This window comes from Mizuhopecten yessoensis, unplaced genomic scaffold (genome assembly GCF_002113885.1).
Source record: "Mizuhopecten yessoensis strain PY_sf001 unplaced genomic scaffold, ASM211388v2 scaffold2329, whole genome shotgun sequence".
NCBI lineage: Eukaryota > Metazoa > Mollusca > Bivalvia > Pectinida > Pectinidae > Mizuhopecten > Mizuhopecten yessoensis.
This window is the reverse complement of record NW_018404492.1, coordinates 274,861-294,008: the sequence shown is the minus strand read 5'-3', so window position 1 is coordinate 294,008 and position 19,148 is coordinate 274,861. Positions and strand designations below refer to the sequence as shown.

At 35.9% G+C, this 19,148-nt stretch overlaps 2 protein-coding genes across 2 annotated transcripts; one reads left to right on the top strand and one right to left on the bottom strand.

Annotated features, from left to right (window-relative positions):
* Positions 1-562: 562 nt before the first annotated feature.
* LOC110445571 (tRNA modification GTPase GTPBP3, mitochondrial-like) lies at positions 563-6,355 on the bottom strand. The gene is made up of 8 exons (XM_021490237.1): positions 5,807-6,355; positions 4,954-5,089; positions 4,256-4,409; positions 2,963-3,035; positions 2,282-2,425; positions 1,814-1,979; positions 1,134-1,493; positions 563-818 (listed from the first exon to the last, which is right to left on the bottom strand). Exons 1-8 carry the CDS (start codon positions 6,135-6,137, stop codon positions 590-592), a joined length of 1,593 nt encoding a protein of 530 aa, XP_021345912.1. The 5' UTR covers positions 6,138-6,355; the 3' UTR covers positions 563-589.
* A 202-nt stretch (positions 6,356-6,557) lies between these two features.
* LOC110445572 (hsp70-Hsp90 organizing protein-like) lies at positions 6,558-18,820 on the top strand. Its single transcript, XM_021490238.1, has 8 exons — positions 6,558-6,627; positions 8,121-8,330; positions 8,917-8,985; positions 9,309-9,393; positions 9,833-9,933; positions 13,650-13,720; positions 15,163-15,221; positions 17,548-18,820. The coding sequence occupies exons 1-8, from the start codon at positions 6,613-6,615 to the stop codon at positions 17,691-17,693; spliced, it is 756 nt and encodes a 251-aa protein (XP_021345913.1). The 5' UTR covers positions 6,558-6,612; the 3' UTR covers positions 17,694-18,820.
* The last annotated feature ends 328 nt before the right edge of the window (positions 18,821-19,148 follow it).

Below are 19,148 nucleotides of genomic sequence, written 5' to 3'. Positions count from 1 at the left end.
TATGATGACATTGATGAAATCATGAACTCTGAACATGTGTAAATTGTACATTATCATGAAGCTACAATATATCCAGTGTATAGTACCCATTTCAGTTGGGACCTTTGATCATCAGTGTACCGTAAGTCATCTCTACATATAAACATGTGTTTCCCGGTCACGTATACATGAAAACAATCCACCTTTACTATAAAGATTTTCCCTTCATGGAAGAAGTTATTTCCCCTAAGCTAAACTTATCAAGGATCCCAGTACACCAACAGGTACTAGACTCGTCTGTCACTTCACTCACAATATGAATATATTATGGTTGTATTGACAGATGAGTCTGTTACCTGTGAACCAATTGAACTACTTAGCCAAGGGATCCTGGAAGTGCCCGTATCCCAGTGTGCTACTATTATTTCCAATTAGAAAGTAAGGAAAGGTTACTGTATTTAAGATAAAACCAAAGAGAAATTATTGGGTGATTTGCCTGCAGTGGACAGGGGTCCTTAACTTCTTACCAGGCTATCATGTATTTAAGATAAAATCACGACAAAATTCAACACTGAATATGATAATGAAGATAATAAGCTGCCATCCTTTATTACTTCCCTATGCAGAAGTCTCTAAATATCACATCTAAGATGTCCTCAGACGTTATTTTTCCTGTGATCTTGCCAATTTCCCTGGCAGCATTTTGCAGACTAAAGGCAGCAATGACTACATCCTCAGGTTGTTTCTGGTACTGGTGGAGGTGGCTCACACAAGCCTGGAGGTGCTGTCGATGGCGAGTCTGGGTCAGACTGGGGGAACCAGCTAGGGGATTGCCACATCTATAATGATTTAGATTAAGTGTGATAACAATTTATGAAACTTAATTTCATGTTCAGAGTTGACATGCATGAAATTCATAAAAATTGTCTCTGGTTGCAAGTTGTGTCTTATTACAGATTCAGTTAACATAGAAATAAATGTAATACAGTTGTTTTCAACACAGCTGGTCTCTGATCAGTAGAGGTGTTCATTCTTTTGAGGAGCTTTGACTGTAGATACATCTAATACATCAAGTTACAACAAATAGTAAGACAAATATGAGATGTATACAATATTTTGTATATGCTACATAACAGTACTAATATAACACTTACATTTTTGCCACTTTTTCCTTCAGTAGTGTCACAAAATCATCCAATCCCTCTCCACTCTCACAGGAAATTATACAGGAGGTTATATCACATAGGTCTGTTACTGTCTGCAGCTTGATGACTTCTTCTTTTGAAAGTTTATCCATTTTGTTGAATACCAAAACATAATTTTCAAATATATTTTTCAATTCTGTAGAATCATTTTCTTTTGTAGAACAATTTCCCGTTTGACCTTCAACATCAGATGTTAGTGCAATTCCAAGGTCAGTGATACGTTGGAGGATAAAAGAGGACAGTTCCTTTTTAGCATTTTGATTAAGATCACAATCCATCATTAACACTTTTATGTCAGCTTGTTGTGCCCTGAAAATTTCCCAAAAATAAGCACTGATTTCAGATCAACCATAATAATTATAACAATATACAGCATTCGATATAGCGCCCTATCTAGCTACCATAATGATAAAGAGGTAACCACTCAATTTTGTTCAATACTAAAGAATAGACAAGAACCAGTTTCTGACTGCTTTGGTTCATTAAATCAGTTAGTACAATGAATTATGTACTTGAAATAAAAGAAAACAAATACAAATATTTGATGATTTTGTTATTACAATTTATTTCTGAGTCTTGAAAAAGTATTAAGACTGAGATGACCAATCAGTTAAATTGAAAACACTGACCTGTGAAGGGCCCTCCTGACCCCTTCCTTCTCTATAGAGTCCTGGGTTTCCCTCAGACCTGCTGTGTCACTGAGAAGTACAGGATATCCCCCGATATTGACCCCAGTCTCCACCACATCTCGTGTGGTGCCTGCTAGAGGAGACACAATGGCAGCTGGTCGCTGGCCTATACAGAGGTAATAGTATCAGGAAATGAAGACGTACTGTATATAGGTGATAGGTTAGTATTTCACAAACAGTAGTATACATTCAAATACTTCATTTCCAAATTGACTGATACTGTTGTTCAGGTAGAGACAAGTGATGAACAGCACAATGGAAAAAATGTCAGCAATGACATAATTTGATGTCGACTCATTTACCTGCAGGTAACATACATGGAAGTTCTTCCATGATAAAATGACAACCCTATCTAAGTGGACAATAGACACAATAAGTTTGACACAATGTACAAATACAGGTACTTACAAACAGAGTTCAGAAGGCTACTCTTCCCCACATTAGGTTCACCCACTATGGCCACTTGCACTCCTGACCGTAAAATCTCGCCTTGACGGTTGTCTCTCAGGTGACTCTCTAATTCACTCAGAAGTTGTTCAATCCCAATATTTACTAGAAAAGAAAATAAGCAATCACATTAGATCTGATTATTTTACAGTCTATATGTACCTGGTTATCATTCAGATTGACTACTACCTCAACATAAATATCTTATTTCAGTTTAAGACTCCATTTCCTGAAATGCCAAATGTATTTATTTTTTATTTTTTATGAAGGATAAAAGATGCCATGACAGCGGCTATATTTGCTAAAAAAAACTAAAAAAAACACAAATATATATACATTTGCAGCACTTGCACTTTTGTGGGTATTCATGTCTTTCTATTGATTCTGCTCTCAGTATTTCACCAGTGGTTATAAAACTCAGTACAGATGATTCATCATGAAACACGCCTTTGTGTAAGTTTTAATACAGAAGCATTTCAACAGACTTCAAATGAAACATGATTTTGTCTATACAGATTGATCTCCCTTTCAAAATTATCACTGTTAAAACATACAGAATATAATTCTAATCTTTAAAGACTTCTGAGTAATGGCTATACTGTACAATGTAATGCTAAGCAGTAATAAGGAGCAGTAGCATACCTTGATTTAGGACATCGTCCTCTATGTTGTCTTCCTCAGCGAAGTCTATGTAGGCCTCTACACTGGCAGTGTACTGTTCAGTTAGTTAATTACAAATTATATATTATGTCGTAAATAAATATCATTGCAACATTTTGTTTTCAATATAATATCAAATCACAAAGTTATCAATGTTATAAAATCAAGAATCTAAAACTATACATTATTCAATATATGCCTTTTCAAACTTGTTTGGGTGTGTACTAATTGTACATTGTATTGTTTTTCCTGCATGTAAGATCCACCGACAAAAAATCTGTATTGCATCCCTGTATTGAAAACTTCAAGAGAATAACTATTAATTTTCTATTTTTATAAAAATAAGTATCATGCTTTATTATTATGACTTAAAAATAGCTAAAGAAAATATCAATAAAATAATCACACTATTTAGAAGCAATCTCATTGTGTTTTGATAAACTTAAAAACAATCCTATACATTGTAAGCTGCATCATGATCATGTAATTTCTATGAATAGATACATTACATGTCCACTAAAAAATCGTTACTCAGGGTTACACAATAAGGGTTGCCCAATAGTCTGAGACTCGGGAAATCTCCAACTGGACTAATAGTTCTACAAGACGTTAGCCGGATTGACTAGTCAAATTTTGAAATTGCTTATTTTGCTGAATCTTATTGGGTGCAATTTGCACAGGGATTAGTAATATTGAAAGCTACTACTCCAGCTGACTAGTGGTTTTGAACGTTAATTTCTAGTCCTTTTACCCAGAATTTAATTTATTTTAGAATCAGCAAATGCAATCAATACACATGTATGTAAAGTGATGCATTGTAACCACCTAAGCTCCTCAAGAACAAAAATTGCATGTAATGAACATTTTTCAAATAAAATGTAAGCCTTGTGGTGGCTTAAATAATGTCTAAGAAGAAATAATAAACACAGGGCTACCTAAATCATTTTTCGCACTAGAGTATATAGTATATATGTACATATTGTACATGATTATACATCATGATTAAGTTTTACAAATTTGGTTAAGAAAATAACAATGAAATGAAACAAACCAAAATGTATGAAAGTTCCATTATTTGCACATTGTAGCTACATCCATCAATAATGACTCCAAAAATAAGGAAAATAATTAAGGACAGTGCACAGTTATATAAATACAATAACTGGATACAATAAAAACAGCTACGGAATGTGATGTCATACAAGGTTGGATGTACTATGAATCTCTGAGTTCACTGATAGTATTCATTTACTAAATTTGTTGTGATAAACTCACACTAATAATTTGTTTTCTCCACGTTGTATACATCCTACTAAGCTCTCCATCCATTTGTCTGAGAGCTTGCTTTCTCTGTGCTTCTGTCTCAGCATGAATCAAATCTCCTAGCCCCTCCACTTCAGTAAGGTCCAACTTACCATTGGTGAAAGCTCTGTAAAGAAAGTGATAAAACATTGATAAATTTAGTCTATTGCAAATCACACAGTTGTCAAATTCTGTTATGATTTATCTGCGAGTTCCTTCAAAATTCATTGCATTTAGATTCCATTTGACCTGTTCTTATTTCCTTTTCTTTATGTACATATTGTAGCAAAATCTCATAATTTTCTCGAAAAATGGTATGAAAATTTATATGGAAAGGTATTTAGCATAATCCATATTGGTGAAAAAATACTAAAACCTGGATACATGTAGATTAATCCTCATTGCTGACAACTGATATGGCATGTATACTGAACCTTGAGGGAGCTAAAAAATCTGTAAAAGTTTTGTTATTTTAGACTCTCTAAATTTAAATTAGACTTATAATTCCACTCCTCTATGATGCTCTACGATACCGATATTGGAGCGTATTGTAGAGCATTGTAGAGGAGCATAACTACAAGTCTAATTTAAATTAGATTGGTTATTGTATATCTTTTCTAAGATTAACAAGACATACTTATTACATATAGTTAATTGGAGTGTCTACAAACCGTTTAGTGAATTCTCCAGCCTCTGCATGACGGAAACCATCCAAACCTCCAAGGACATTGGCCATCTCTGTGATAACAGCCTGACCTCCATGGACATGGTACTCTGTACAATCCTCACCAGTAAAACTATCTGGACCTGTTGTCACCAAGAATAACATAAAGGTATAAACGTTATTACTCCAGATTTTTTTTTAATGTACTCATACATGCCAGAATCCTTGGAGACCAATCTGTGAGTTTTACAATCATTTTAAGGGAATTGAGGTTAAAATAAGGGACGTTTTATTCAAGGCGTTTTTCACAGCAAAAAGTCTATCTTACTCATCTAAATTAATGAAATAAAGCACAAAATCTTTTAGTAAGGAACTGTTTTGACTTTGGCAGGTTATTTTACATATTGAATATGATTATTTATATTTAATAGCACAAAGTTTACAAAACAAAATATCACATAGTTGAGATATACTGAAAAAGTATAAAGTAAAGTACTGCTGAAAAATATCAATACAGGCTCGAATTTACCAATCCATATGGAGTGATCAATTTAACATTTGAAAATGATCTATAATATTTTACGAAAAATGTGAGATACTGATGGAATCTGAATGCCTATTTGTAAAATAAAGCACATCATTGGTTCCTGGTAGTTTTCAGCAAAAGGTTTACATTTGAATATATCATAAAACTATTTGAATTTACAGCTCTCATTACTCACAAGACAAGTTTAGTATTGCTTTCAAGATTATAGCAAGGAGACCCTTCCCAATGGAAATGCCTATGAATTTTCATGTAAAACAGTTTACTATAATAATCACTTTCCTAATTATAACACATAAAGCGCCTGAATTCTTACCTGGGAACCAAATCACAAGTCCTTTGTCAATTGGTTCAAGAGTAACTGGGTTGAAAAGTTTCCTTAAATGTGTAAATCTGGGTTTGGGTAGTTTTTCTGTCCTGCAAAGCGCTTTAAGAGAACTTTCAGATCTTGGTCCAGACACTCTGATGACTGCCACTCCACATTTTTCATGTCCAGACGAAAGTGCAAATATTGTATCCGAACATTGGGAGCAGAATATCCGATAACGGCAACAAGAAATTTTAGATCTTTTTAAAAGTAAAACATGTTGAGAGTTTGGAAAGGATTGTATAACCAACTTGTACAGACCGTGAAAACTAACTTTCATTGTGCTGGTTCAGGATATAACATTACAGGAAAACTTGAACTTTAAAGTTTTTTAGTAGGCCTGAAAAAAAATGTTAAAGTATGGCAAAACTGTGACACTCTCAATCTGATTAGTATAATCACTTTAAAAACACAAATTTGCACCAATATCCTCATTGATTGTCTAATGTTTCGAACGCCGCTTGTTTACAGTTGTTACCACGTGTGACTTTGCCCGAAAACGAAAGTAAAACCGGAAGTACATGTAGTGTTAATCCACTTTCGAAAAATAGCCTCTAATTTATTAATTTCGATATAGCATGATTCTAATTTAATGTCTTACACTTTGATTAAGTAACAACAATACTTTGGATAATATTTTTTCCGGATGCATTATGGCATCAAATAGAATAACTTTACAGAATTTACTTGGGTTTCGCAGCTAAATTACTTACCGGAAGTCAGAAGTTACAGAAGCAGACGAAACGATAGAAACGATGTCAGATGAAAAGGTAAAGTTTTCATATTCTTTGCAATGTTTTCGAATGACAAAGCTTGTTTTCAATCAGTTACCAAACATTGGCGATACATGTAGTCTGCATATCATTAAATACGATTCTATACATTAGCCATTCAGAAGATCATTGTCAACTTCGGCTAAATTGAACGTACCTGACAGCCTGCTATGTTGATTTTTAGCAGACTGTCAAGATTAATCGCACAGAGTCAAACGTTTAAAATAGGACAAAACAGTTGTGATCAATGTTTCATAATGGATTTCTTTCTATCTGGCGAAATGTGTAAGTCTTGTGTCAGGGCCCTAGAATGAGATACTCAGCCTTGTTGGTGTTACCATAGTCCGAAATATTCAGACGTTTTATCGACTTTTTTCATATCGGTCTGTCGTCGATTAACGTCAGAACTCCGGCCCTCTATAATATGCGGGAAATATGCGACCCGCGCCCGGAGCGCACTTCAAACTGATATTTTAGAAACAAATCGTCACTTTCACACACATGTCGCACATGGATCGAAAGATCTATTCTTTATGCACTAGGTGGTATCAATAACATGTTTCAAAGATCATTACGAAAAGTATTTTCCAACGTTTTCTATACCAACCCATGTTTTTAATGGAAATTAGGCCATGAGCAATGTCACATGACTTGACGAGATCTCGCGTTACCGAAGGTATTTTCCCAACGTTATGACGTAGGCCGGCGAGATTTTAGTCACGTGGCATTAGAAGGCGGGGCTATCAAAAACCTAGAGTAAAACAGAGTAAGTTTGAAAAAATATGTTTTTAGTGATTGTATTGGTTGTTTGAGGCATGTTATGTATGTTCATCTTGTGCATAAAGAATAGATCTTTCGATCCATGTGCGACATGTGTGTGAAAGTGACGATTTGTTTCTAAAATATCAGGTTGAAGTGCGCTCCGGGCGCGGGTCGCATATTTCCCGCATATTATAGAGGGCCGGAGTTCTGACGTTAATCGACGACAGACCGATATGAAAAAAGTTGATAAAACGTCAGAATAATTTGGACTAGTGTTACCACAGAATTAGATTAGAGGGATGCTATCTAAGTAGGTGGTGTTACCACCCCAACACCACTCACCCTTCTTTTTATTCTGGTCAAATACAAATCTTCTGATACCCTCACATATTTTTTTTTATTTATTTTTTTTGTGGTTGAATGCATGTACAGCTAATCAGTCAATATTTTACCCGTCTATCTATGCTCGGACTGAGGTGTACGTATGCTCGGACCGCCAGTCGTAGCATTTATGTAGTAGAATGAGGAAAAGTGATAAAGTGACGTCGCTGAGGCTCGAACCCGCGATCCTTGGCTATCCAGCCCGGTGCTCTACCGCTGAGCTAAAGGGAAATTCCCTACAGCTGATGCTTGTAAGGCAACCTAATCAATGCACATAATCGATCATCAGGACAACACTATATTATACAAACATTAAAACATTGTATTCTTTCTGATTTTATTTACAGCCAGAAGATTTGAAGGCAAAGGGGAATGAGTGTGTAAAGAACGGACATTTCTCTGAAGCACTTCTACACTACAGCCATGCTATCAAACAAGATACCAAAAACCATCTTCTTTATAGCAATAGGTCTCTGGCCTTCCTCAAGTTACAACAGTACTATTATGCGATGGAAGATGCCAAGGAATGTATTAAGTTAAAACCAACATGGCCAAAGGTGAACTTATTATTTTAAACAACTGTGAAATTGATGTGTATGCAATATAGTGCATACATTTACTAAGAAGTGTAGTATTTTAGGGGATTGTATTGGATTGATATGAATTGAAATAAAATAATGTTATTATGCAATGTCAATCTGTTTGGCAGACTGTTTCCTCTCCATAATATCAAGACTTGTATTCTCATCTTTACCAAGCTTTATGAGGCTTAAGCACTGGTGTACTTGTGAGGAGAGAGTGCATGAAATATACACATTGGTAACTTAATTTGTCAAAGATCAAGGTATTTAAAACTTAATTGGCTGTTAGCTCTTGCTCCACATCTGGACTATTTCTAATAATCTTAATTTTCAGCTCTGACACTAAAATTCATAATGTAGAACAGGGTCCTGGGATCCGATGTACAATTTAATTTTGAAAGTACAATTGCACTAGCCCAAGCAATTTTACTATTTACTGCAGACCAGTGGTCATGCAGATTTACTTTGGCTTTAACTAATTACATATAAAGTGCAAATTTTAATCGTAAAATAAACTTTGGATGGAGCTAATTATTAAAAGTTTATATTTATTGAATTTCAGGGATTTTACAGAAAAGGAGAGGTTGAATATAATGTTGGAAATTACACTCTTGCGCAAATGGCATACAAGGTGAATATGTGTTGGTAGTATATGAGTTTTAACATTATTTACTTGTTTTGTTCATGGAATGATGTCAGTATAACTGCATTTTTTTATGTAACATTTGTATTACCAAAAAAAAAGAGTAATATTTTACCATATTTTGTAATTTCTAATTAATCAACCAGATAAAACCTGTGTATTCTGATATCCTAGCTGTCTAATTTGAACAATATGTTGTCTCACAGGGTGTCAAATCACTCCGGTTACACTGTATCAAAAGTGTTTTTATAAATTAAAGCATGTATACAGTACATACTAACTTGTTTATTGTATTAAGTGGTTTTTTTTAGCAAGCCATGATGCTAGATCCAACCGATGAAGGAATAAAAGAAGCAATTTCAAGGACTACAAAAGAAGTTAACAGAGTCAGAAAGGGTACCAAACAATTCAATTGGATGTAAAAAATAACAAGAATTTCTCAAAAACATTGTAAACTCATGCGCCTTTTATCATTTCCACTTATTGTGTTGCAATTGCATTTTTGTCAGCTGTGTATTTCATTATGAATTTGTTGCCATAATATTTTTGACATCTATTTCTACGTAATAATTATTGAAATCGCTGGTGGATATTATATTATTAAGAACTTATCTTAAAACTCTGCGGTCAGATTCTAAATTTTGGAATTTTGAATACTAGCATATACTAACCTGGTAATTAAAAACCTTAAGTCTATTCTGAAAGCAAACTGTCATATACATGCATGGCAGTCATGTATAAAATGACACAAGGTAGTGTGAAGAAAACTGACTCTCAAAGAAGTATCTCTTAGGTGTTTCTACTAAATGATGCAAGTTTTATCTACCTGTTTCAGCTGAAAGACAGGAGCCTTGGAAATATGCTGCTGGAGGATTGGTGGTGGGCATCGCTGTCGTATTAGGGGACCAATTCATGACCGAGAAGCCAGCAATTCAAGTAAGGACAGCATATCCAGCAGCAACTTGTGTCATGTTGTAAAATAAATTCTACTATCAGAATAATTGATTTGTAATCTGATCCAGAACATTTTAAAATCAATCATAAGACAGTACATATGATATCTACACACTGAATTTCTAAGAAACAAGAGACCCAGAGGGCCTGTAAAGCTCACCTAGAAATGTTAGCAAAATTGAAGTTACAATAGCACGATGTCACTGTGTAAGTGTACATGTATTACATGGTAATTAGTGAGGGGTTATATTTATATGCAATTGGACAAAATCTTGTCATTCCTAAAATAAAAGGAGGATTTCAAAGAATTTGCTATGTTTACCCTATTGGACCCCACCCCTCTGTCCCCAGGGGAGTCCGACCCATTGTTAATACAAATAAGGTACCCCAGGGGTGCTTTAGACCATATATGGACGTAATCCTGTCATTCCTACAGAAGAAGAAGGATTTAAAAGCTATTTTTCCTCTTTGGCCCTGCCTCTCGAGATCTGCCAAAAGGTGGGTCAGACCCACCGTTAATACAAAATTGAGTCCCCTTCTACCAAGGGTGCTTCATCCCAAATTTAACAAAATCCTGTCATTCCTACAGAAGAAGAAGGATTTTGAAGAATTTGCTATGTTTCCCTTATTGGGCCCCACCGTTCAGGCCCCAGGGGGTCCAAACCCACCATTTATACAAAATTGATTTCCCTTTCAAATATGATGCTTCTGTTCAAAGGTGGGGTCAACATTTGGCTCCCTCTTTGATTTCTTTTATTCTTTTGCCGTATGAAGATATGTAAAAATGATCGATAACTGCCTATATGATTATTCATAGTTACAACTGATAACCGTAGTAGACCTCCTTGCATAACTCCAGGTTGATCGTGTGACGGGGGTATCCAAACAAAATGACAGATAAATGTCACAGGAGAATGCTATTTTGAAAGTGAATTATGTTAGTGTACAGTGCATTAAAAATTACTGTTATTTTGATACTAAATATGTCATATTGCATACATAAAGTAGGCGTAGTGATACTTTTAATTAGAAAAACATGCAAAATTTTCACATAATTCAAAATATAACCAACATTGTCAACTTGCCTATATATAGTTACAATGGTAGTCTATATTTTAAACTTCTTTAAAAACTTTCCATATATATATATATTCTGTCTACAGAATCATTTTTATGAAATATCAAAACCAGTAAAGTACTTTTTTGGCATGACAAACATAATCAAAGGGCAATTTCACATAATCAGGTTTTTTATGGTAAATACCGATACATTTTCTGTTTTTGTATTATACCAAAACACTTTATTATATAACGTTTTACCTCTACTTCCCCTATTCGGCCCACCCATCTGCCCCAAGGGGGTCCACACCCACCATGTATACAAAATTTAGTCCCCTTGGCCCAAGGAAGCTCCTGACTAAATTACGATAAAATCCTTTCATCGCTACGGTAGAAGAAGGGTTTTGAAGGTTTAACCTCAATTTCCCCAATTATTCCCGCCCCTCTGCCCCAAGGGGGGCTACACCCACCATTTATACAAAATTGGGTCCCCTTTGCCCAAGGATGCTCCAGAATAAATTTGGATGAAATCCCTTAATCCCTTTATGGTAGGAGAAGGATTTTGAAGGTTTTACCTCTATTTCCCCTATTTGGCCCCACCCCTCTGCCCTGAGGAGGGCCACATACACCCCACCATGTTAACAAAATTGAGTCCCCTTGGCCCAAAGATGTTCGCGACCAAATTGGGATAAAATCCCTTAATCCTTATGGTAACAGAAGGATTTTAAAGGTTTTACTTCTATTTCCCCTGTTGGGCCCCGTCCATCTGCCCTGAGGAGGGCCATGTACACCCATCATGTAATCAATATCTAGTCCCGTTGGCCCGAGGAAGCTCCTGGAAGCTCCTGGCTAAATAAGGATAAAATCATTTAATCCCTACAGTAGAAGAAGGATTTTAAAGGTTTAACCTCTATTTCCCCTATTGGGCCCGCCCCTCTGCCCTGAGGAGGGCCACGTACACCCCACCATGTTAACAAAACTGAGTCCCCTTGGCCCGAGGATGCTCGCCACCAAATTGGGATAAAATCCCTTAATCCCTATGGTAACAGAAGGATTTTAAAGGTTTTACTTCTATTTCCCCTGTTGGGCCCCGCCCCTCTGCCCTGAGGAGGGCCATGTACACCCATCATGTAATCAATATCTAGTCCCGTTGGCCCGAGGAAGCTCCTGGCTAAATTAGGATAAAATCCTTTAATCCCTACAGTAGAAGAAGGATTTTAAAGGTTTAACCTCTATTTCCCTTATTGGGCCCCGCCCCTCTGCCCTTAGGAGGGCCACACCCACCCTTTATACAAAATTGAGTCCCCTTAGCCCAAGGATCCTCCAGACTAAATAAGGATAAAATCCCTTAATCCCTATGGTAACAGAAGGATTTTAAAGGTTTTACTTCTATTTCCCCTGTTGGGCCCCGCCCCTCTGCCCTGAGGAGGGCCATGTACACCCATCATGTAATCAATATCTAGCCCCGTTGGCCCGAGGAAGCTCCTGGCTAAATTAGGATAAAATCCTTTAATCCCTACAGTAGAAGAAGGATTTTAAAGGTTTTACCTCTATTTTCCCTATTCATGCAGCCCACCCCTCTGTCCCCAGGGGGTCCACACCCACCCTTTATACAAAATTGAGTCCCCTTAGCCCAAGGATCCTCCAGACTAAATAAGGATAAAATCCCTTAATCCCTACAGATCAGAAAAAGAAGGATTTTGAAGAATTTGCTATTTGGCCCGCGCTCCTTAGCTCCCTGGGCGGCCACAATCACTGTTTATACATAATTGAGTTCCTTTTTTCAATTAAAGATGCTCCAGACTATATTAGAATAAAATCCCTTAATCCCTATGGTAGAAGAAGGATTTTAAAGGTTTTACCTCTATTTTCCCTATTCAAGCAGCCCACCCCTCTGTCCCCAGGGGGTCCACACCCACCCTTTATACAAAATTGAGTCCCCTTGGCCCAAGGATGCTCCAGACTAAATTAGGATAAAATTCTTTAATCCCTACGGTAGAAGGATTTTAAAGGTTTTACCTCGATTTTCCCTATTCCGCCCTGCTTCTCTGCCCAGAGGGGGGCCACACCCACCATTTATAAAAAAATGAGTCCCCTTGGCCCAGGGATGCTTCAAACTAAATGAGGATAAAATCCCCTTATCCCTACAGATCAGAAGAAGAAGGATTTTGAAGAATTTGCTGTTTCCCCTATTTGGCCCGCGCTCCTCAGCCCCCAGGGCGGCCACAATCACTGTTTATACATAATTGAGTTCCTGTTTCCTCTATTTTCCCTATTCATGCAGCCCGCCCCTCTGTCCTCAGGGGGTCCACACCCACCATTTATACAAAATTGAGTCCCCTTGGCCCAAAGATGCTCCAGACTAAATTAGGATAAAATATACTTGGCGTTCAGGACTAGTAGACGAACGGACGCTGCAGTATGGCATAAGCTTACCATGCATGGTCCTTTGGACCAGGTGAGCTAAAAAAAATGCTGCTCCTGAAAATTTATGTGAAAAAATAAATAAATTTCATCTGTGTTGGTATACAACTACTGTAACTACTGTAATTTTCTGAAGTTAATGATAATGGTGGTGTTGGTGTTTCTTACAGTCAGTACATAATTGTTCAGATAATGATTGTCTGGTATCTTTACAGCACATAGTTCTCCAGATAGTGATGGTGCTGGTGTTTTTGCTGCTGTCACTGCTTTTATGGAAAGGATTTAGGTAAATAGTTCAGTACTTTGTACATATACTAGGTACATAGTTCATTACCTAATTGTATCAAGTAAATAGTTCATTAACTTGTATTAACGGGTAGGTAAATAGTTCCTAGCTTGTATTAGGTATATATGTAGTCTATTGCATTTTCTTAGGTAAATAGTTCACCACATTGTATTTGGTAAATAGTTAAATACTCTGTATTAGGAAAATATATAGTCCACTGCATTTTATTAGGTAAATAGTTCACTACATTGTATTAGGTAAATAGTTCAATACTCTGTATTAGGAAACTAGTTCACTACATTGTATATTGTATTAGGTAAACAATTCACTATATTGTATTGGGTAAAAAGTTCACTGCATTGTATTACTAGGTAAATAGTTCACTGCATTGAATTACTAGGTAAAAAGTTCACTGCATTGTATTACTAGGTAAATAGTTCACTACATTGAATTACTAGGTAAATAGTTCACTGCATTGTATTAGGTGAAAAGTGTACCTTGTATTGAAGTTACATTGAATGAAAGTGAACAGTCTTGATGGTTCAATACGATAATGTACACCTAGTAATTATGCATTTATAAGCATTTTATCTATGATAAGCACACGCAGTGTGTGCCAAACTTTTGAAATTATTACAGGACATTCGGGTAGGTAAATAACATTTTAACCAGACCAAAATAATTACACAGATCCAAAAATATATATATAAAAAGAAAAAAGCTTATTTTGAAATAACCATTTTATTTAATTTGTTGTCATTAGGTAAATAATTCTTCCATCCAGTCTCTTGTAAACGAAAAACAGATTTATCCCAGCAGACTGTCTCAGACATTAATCCTTCCTTTTCAACAAATATTTTAAGTATTTTTTTCTCAGGACCTATAACACATGTCCTTGTATGACCATAGCTGTTAATAGGATGTAAACCACAAACAAACCAAAGTATAACTACTATATTAAAAGGGGGATTTATATTTAACCAGTCCATTGCAAATACACTTGACCGAGCTCTAAAATTTGTTGTCTTCGGCGTCGGGAATGTGTATTTTTTGGTATTTACATCCCTTGAACAACTAATTATTAATAACAGAACCAATATAAAGGACACTTTGTCAAATTCAGCCGTAAAGATTTACCAGACATACGGGCAGGTATCTGAACAATTTTACCGGTCCAAGATCATTTTATTTTGGACATGATCGACTGACCGATGGAGTTTGGCACACACTGGATATGCATTTTGTAGGGTTAGTAAAACGAAGGAATGATACCTGTAGAATGCTATTTGTGTTATCCTTTTTACTATAAAAAAATCAGCAATATTATAGATTTAAATAAAACATAGATTTGCCTTCAGTGGTGATGATTTTATGCGATGCTTTGGCAAAATTTGTTCAAAAAGTAGGAATTTATATATTTTTGCGACACTTTTGTTTTTCAGGTTGATGCGTGATTGGCAGAATGATAATTTGTTAGAACCACCTATTGATATCCTTAAAGGTTTGTTGTTTGTGTTTTGTTTGTATGCGACATACTGTGAATGGAGTGGTGTCATTCTTTTACTCTTTGCAATGCCTATTCTCTTAATAAACTGTTTAAAGGGGCTATTTAGTCAAACAACAATGGCAAGATCGATTATGTGATGAAAACCTGCCGAGCTAGTGGTTTTAATTGTAAACAACCGTGTTCCTTTGCTCTCTCCATTATTTTTACGCACTTGAGTAGAGCTGGCCTTGACCTAGCCCCGGTCAAAACACATAGTCGATGCAGACAATCTCCGGGTGATTGACAGGTAGTTCGGGGGCATTATAAGCAGATCAAAATGTGCATGCATGGCCGCTCGGCCATTCTGTGTTGGACGCTACACGAGTGCGGACCATTACTTGTTAGTTGTAAGTATACTAGAGAGCAAGCTTTCAATGATGGGGTATGTCTAAATAAGACTGTTACCCATTACTGTCGCTCAATGGAAAGTATCACACATATTACAAGGGCGAGCTATCCTGTTGCTTCCGGGCCTCTACAATCGATAGATCAAAGCGTCACGATAAGAGCTCATTAGATTGCTATAGGGAGTTATAGGCATACCTGAGTGGTCAGGATAACTCAAGGTTAGCAAGAGGAGTTCTACAGATTGTACAGTAACGGCGAGCTATCATTGTAGTGAGATATATCGGCAGCACTGGGCATAGTGTTACATCGGCCGTAACTGAGCAGTAGCCGGAGTACAGCTAGTGTGGTCGAGACCTGTGTGTGTTAACAGTTGCCGTGGCAGGGTAGTGAGACATCAGCGAGCGATCGTCTGCATGTGTATATATGCACATTCTGACGCGTTTAAGAGATGTTAAAATGTCTTGTGTTCTAATTACCAAATTTGGTCTGAAGTTACCTATATGTCAGTTTCATGTAACAAAAAAAACAGGTGAGCAATACAGGCCCGCTGGGCCTCTTGTTACTGATTTCAGACTAAATATTTGGCTGCTAAGTAGTATATGTATGTGTTAAATTGGAAGATGCATCAGAATATTTTGTTCCTGAGGGGAATTTGACTTTTTTCCATCCAAGAATATACAGGAAATGCTGAAATTTCAGAAAAAATTTTTTTTTCCCCAAAATCATTTTTTTCCCTCATTTTTTTCGCCCGTGCATCAAAAATTTCTTCAAACGACTTCTTCTTAATCACTGATTGGAATTTGATCCCCCAGTAGGCTGAGGGGTGGGGCCAAAAGGGTGAATTTGGCTATATTGGTTTAAGAAATTTCTTTTGTGGAACTAAGAGATGGATGTCAACCAAATTTGACTGTAAGCATTCCCTAGGTAGTGGGGATTCAAAATTGTGCAAATGGTGGGGCTGACCCCTCAGGGGGCTGAGGGGTGGGGCCAAAAGAGGGTTATTTGGCTATATTGCTTTAAGCAACTTTTGTGGAACTAAGAGATGGATATATAATAATAATAATATAATAATATACAACATTTATATAGCACCCTATATAATTTGTAAAATTACTCTAAGGCGCTTTACAACATATGGATAATAGTAATGGTTATAATTGTGAAAACAAACAACAAAGGCTTGCAATCACTTTCATACATTTAACAAGCAATGTGCACATAATTGAACAAATAAAAGGGTGGTATTTACATGACGTCTTTGCAAAGATTCTAAAATGCAGACGTGAAGAGGTGAGTTTTTATGTCCCTCTTGAACTTGGCCAGGGTATTTGACTTCCTAATAGCAGATGGTAAGCTATTCCACAACGTAGCCAAAAGATTCTGACTCTGACCGCAGTGATCTTGACGGCTGATACAGGGTAACAAGCTCCTGTAACCATATTTGACTGAAAGCATCCCTAGGTAGTGGGGATTTAAAGCAATTTGGCTTTATTGCAATAAACATCTTCTTCTGTAGAACTACATGTATGTACTACATATAAATCATATTTGTTCCGAAGCATTCATGGGAGGTGGTGATTCAAAATTGTACAAATATTGCTCAGATAACAAGATGAAAGATATATATGAATGTCCACCTCTTTTTTATAATAATGAAATGACACTGTAATTAAATATTATTCAACCATTACATTGAAATCAGAAGGATACAGTATTATAAATAGCAACAGTTATTGTACATTTATGTAGGGGTACGTCATGTTGGCTTTTTAGTTAACCTCTGGATAACTGTTCTAGTTGCTTTAAGATTTATGCATGTATAAGACATATCTAAGTCTCACTACTGGTTTAATACAACACTCAATTTTAGTGATTTTTAAAAGGCATTTAATAAAACGGTATTAAAATAATTTGTATCTTTGTTTTGTTTCAGAATTCACGGACACTGTAGATCCAAAACAGAATCCAGAAAAGTGTGGAGATGATCAAGCAGAGGAGGGAAGTACAGGCAGAAGAGGAGGAGCGCCTAAGAGGGCACAGGCAGGAAAGAGGAAATATAAGCTAGGCAAGTCCTCGTGATATTGGCTGCCTGGCAGTTTTACTCCAGTTGACTCAGTTTTGTAACTCCTTCTTATGGGACCACAAATTAAAGCCGTCCTCTAGTTGTTGGAGGCATTGCCTTCCTAGAAATGGTGTTGATGGCATACATGTACTTTTCATAAAGCATATTGTTGGCAGGTAGATAGACTTCTAGTCCATGTTATTAAATGTCAGACCTGAGAGCTGTGTGCAGGGTAAAGTCCATTTGTTACTGTCATAAACAAAAACAAACTGTTTTCACATCATCACTTAAAACGGCATTATAAATTCAGGAGGTTAATTTACATGTTATTGTTTATTAGTTCTATTTTATGAAATCCATTAATGGCATGTGTATTATGCATTATATAAATGAAAATTTTGCATACCAAAGCAATAATAGGACTGTGTTCAGGATTTAAATCCAGTACATTTAGCCACTTATGTTTGTTTAGTGTAAGAAGGTATGATGCATCATCAATCAGAAATATTGCATAATATAGTAAAGAGCTCCATTTAAATTCATAATGTTTTGTATCTTATAACGCTTAAAAGGAATGATAACCTTTCAAGGCGTGCATTCATTTTTCAGAAATGTTTTTTTATAGATCAAAATAAATCTTAAGTTACCTTTTTTATACACATTTTTATCTTTTGTATAAGCTTAAAAAGTGTACCGATTGATAAATAATACTGATACATATAAATCAATGGTAGAATGCAACTTGAGATTGGTTTGAGAACATGTAGTTTTATTATTTGTGTGGCAGACTATAGCATTGCATCTTGTCCATCATTCAGCCATCCCAAATGATGGTCTAGGCCAAAATGTTTGAGCAGCTGAAATTCATAAGATGTATCATATTGTGTTGTATACAGCTTTCACGTCAGAGTCCCTCAACATAAGGACATATCGTGTGTTCAAAGGTCATACATTTATATACAATTATATTTGAACTCCTCGTCTTGGCCATTTGGTTCAGTACATTAAATGTTTTTCTCAACAGATGCTAGATCAATAATAATGAAGTAGAAATCAAGAGGTTTTCTTGATCATGTTTTGTAAACAGTAATGCTTATTAAAGTTTGTAATAGAGCATTTTTTAAATAAAATTACAATAAAAACATTTTGCTGTTCACTGTCATTGTTCTGAGCAAGTGAAAATTAAGGGAGGTAATTTGAATGTCTACCATTGCCTGGATTTGTATACACACAGTAGTAAGTTATGCATGAATATATATTTTCCAATCTTCAGCGAGATCATGACGCCTAACATTACGAAATATTCATAAGTTCTATGTAAGATTGATCTTTTTTTATCCTACTTGTTGGATTCATTTTCTTGTAAACAATAAATGGATCTTGTGATAACTTTTGATTAAAATTTCATACAGATATAATTGGTTTGAGTGTCCTTTTGGAGTGAGGTAATTGTTTACTGATTCAATGATAAA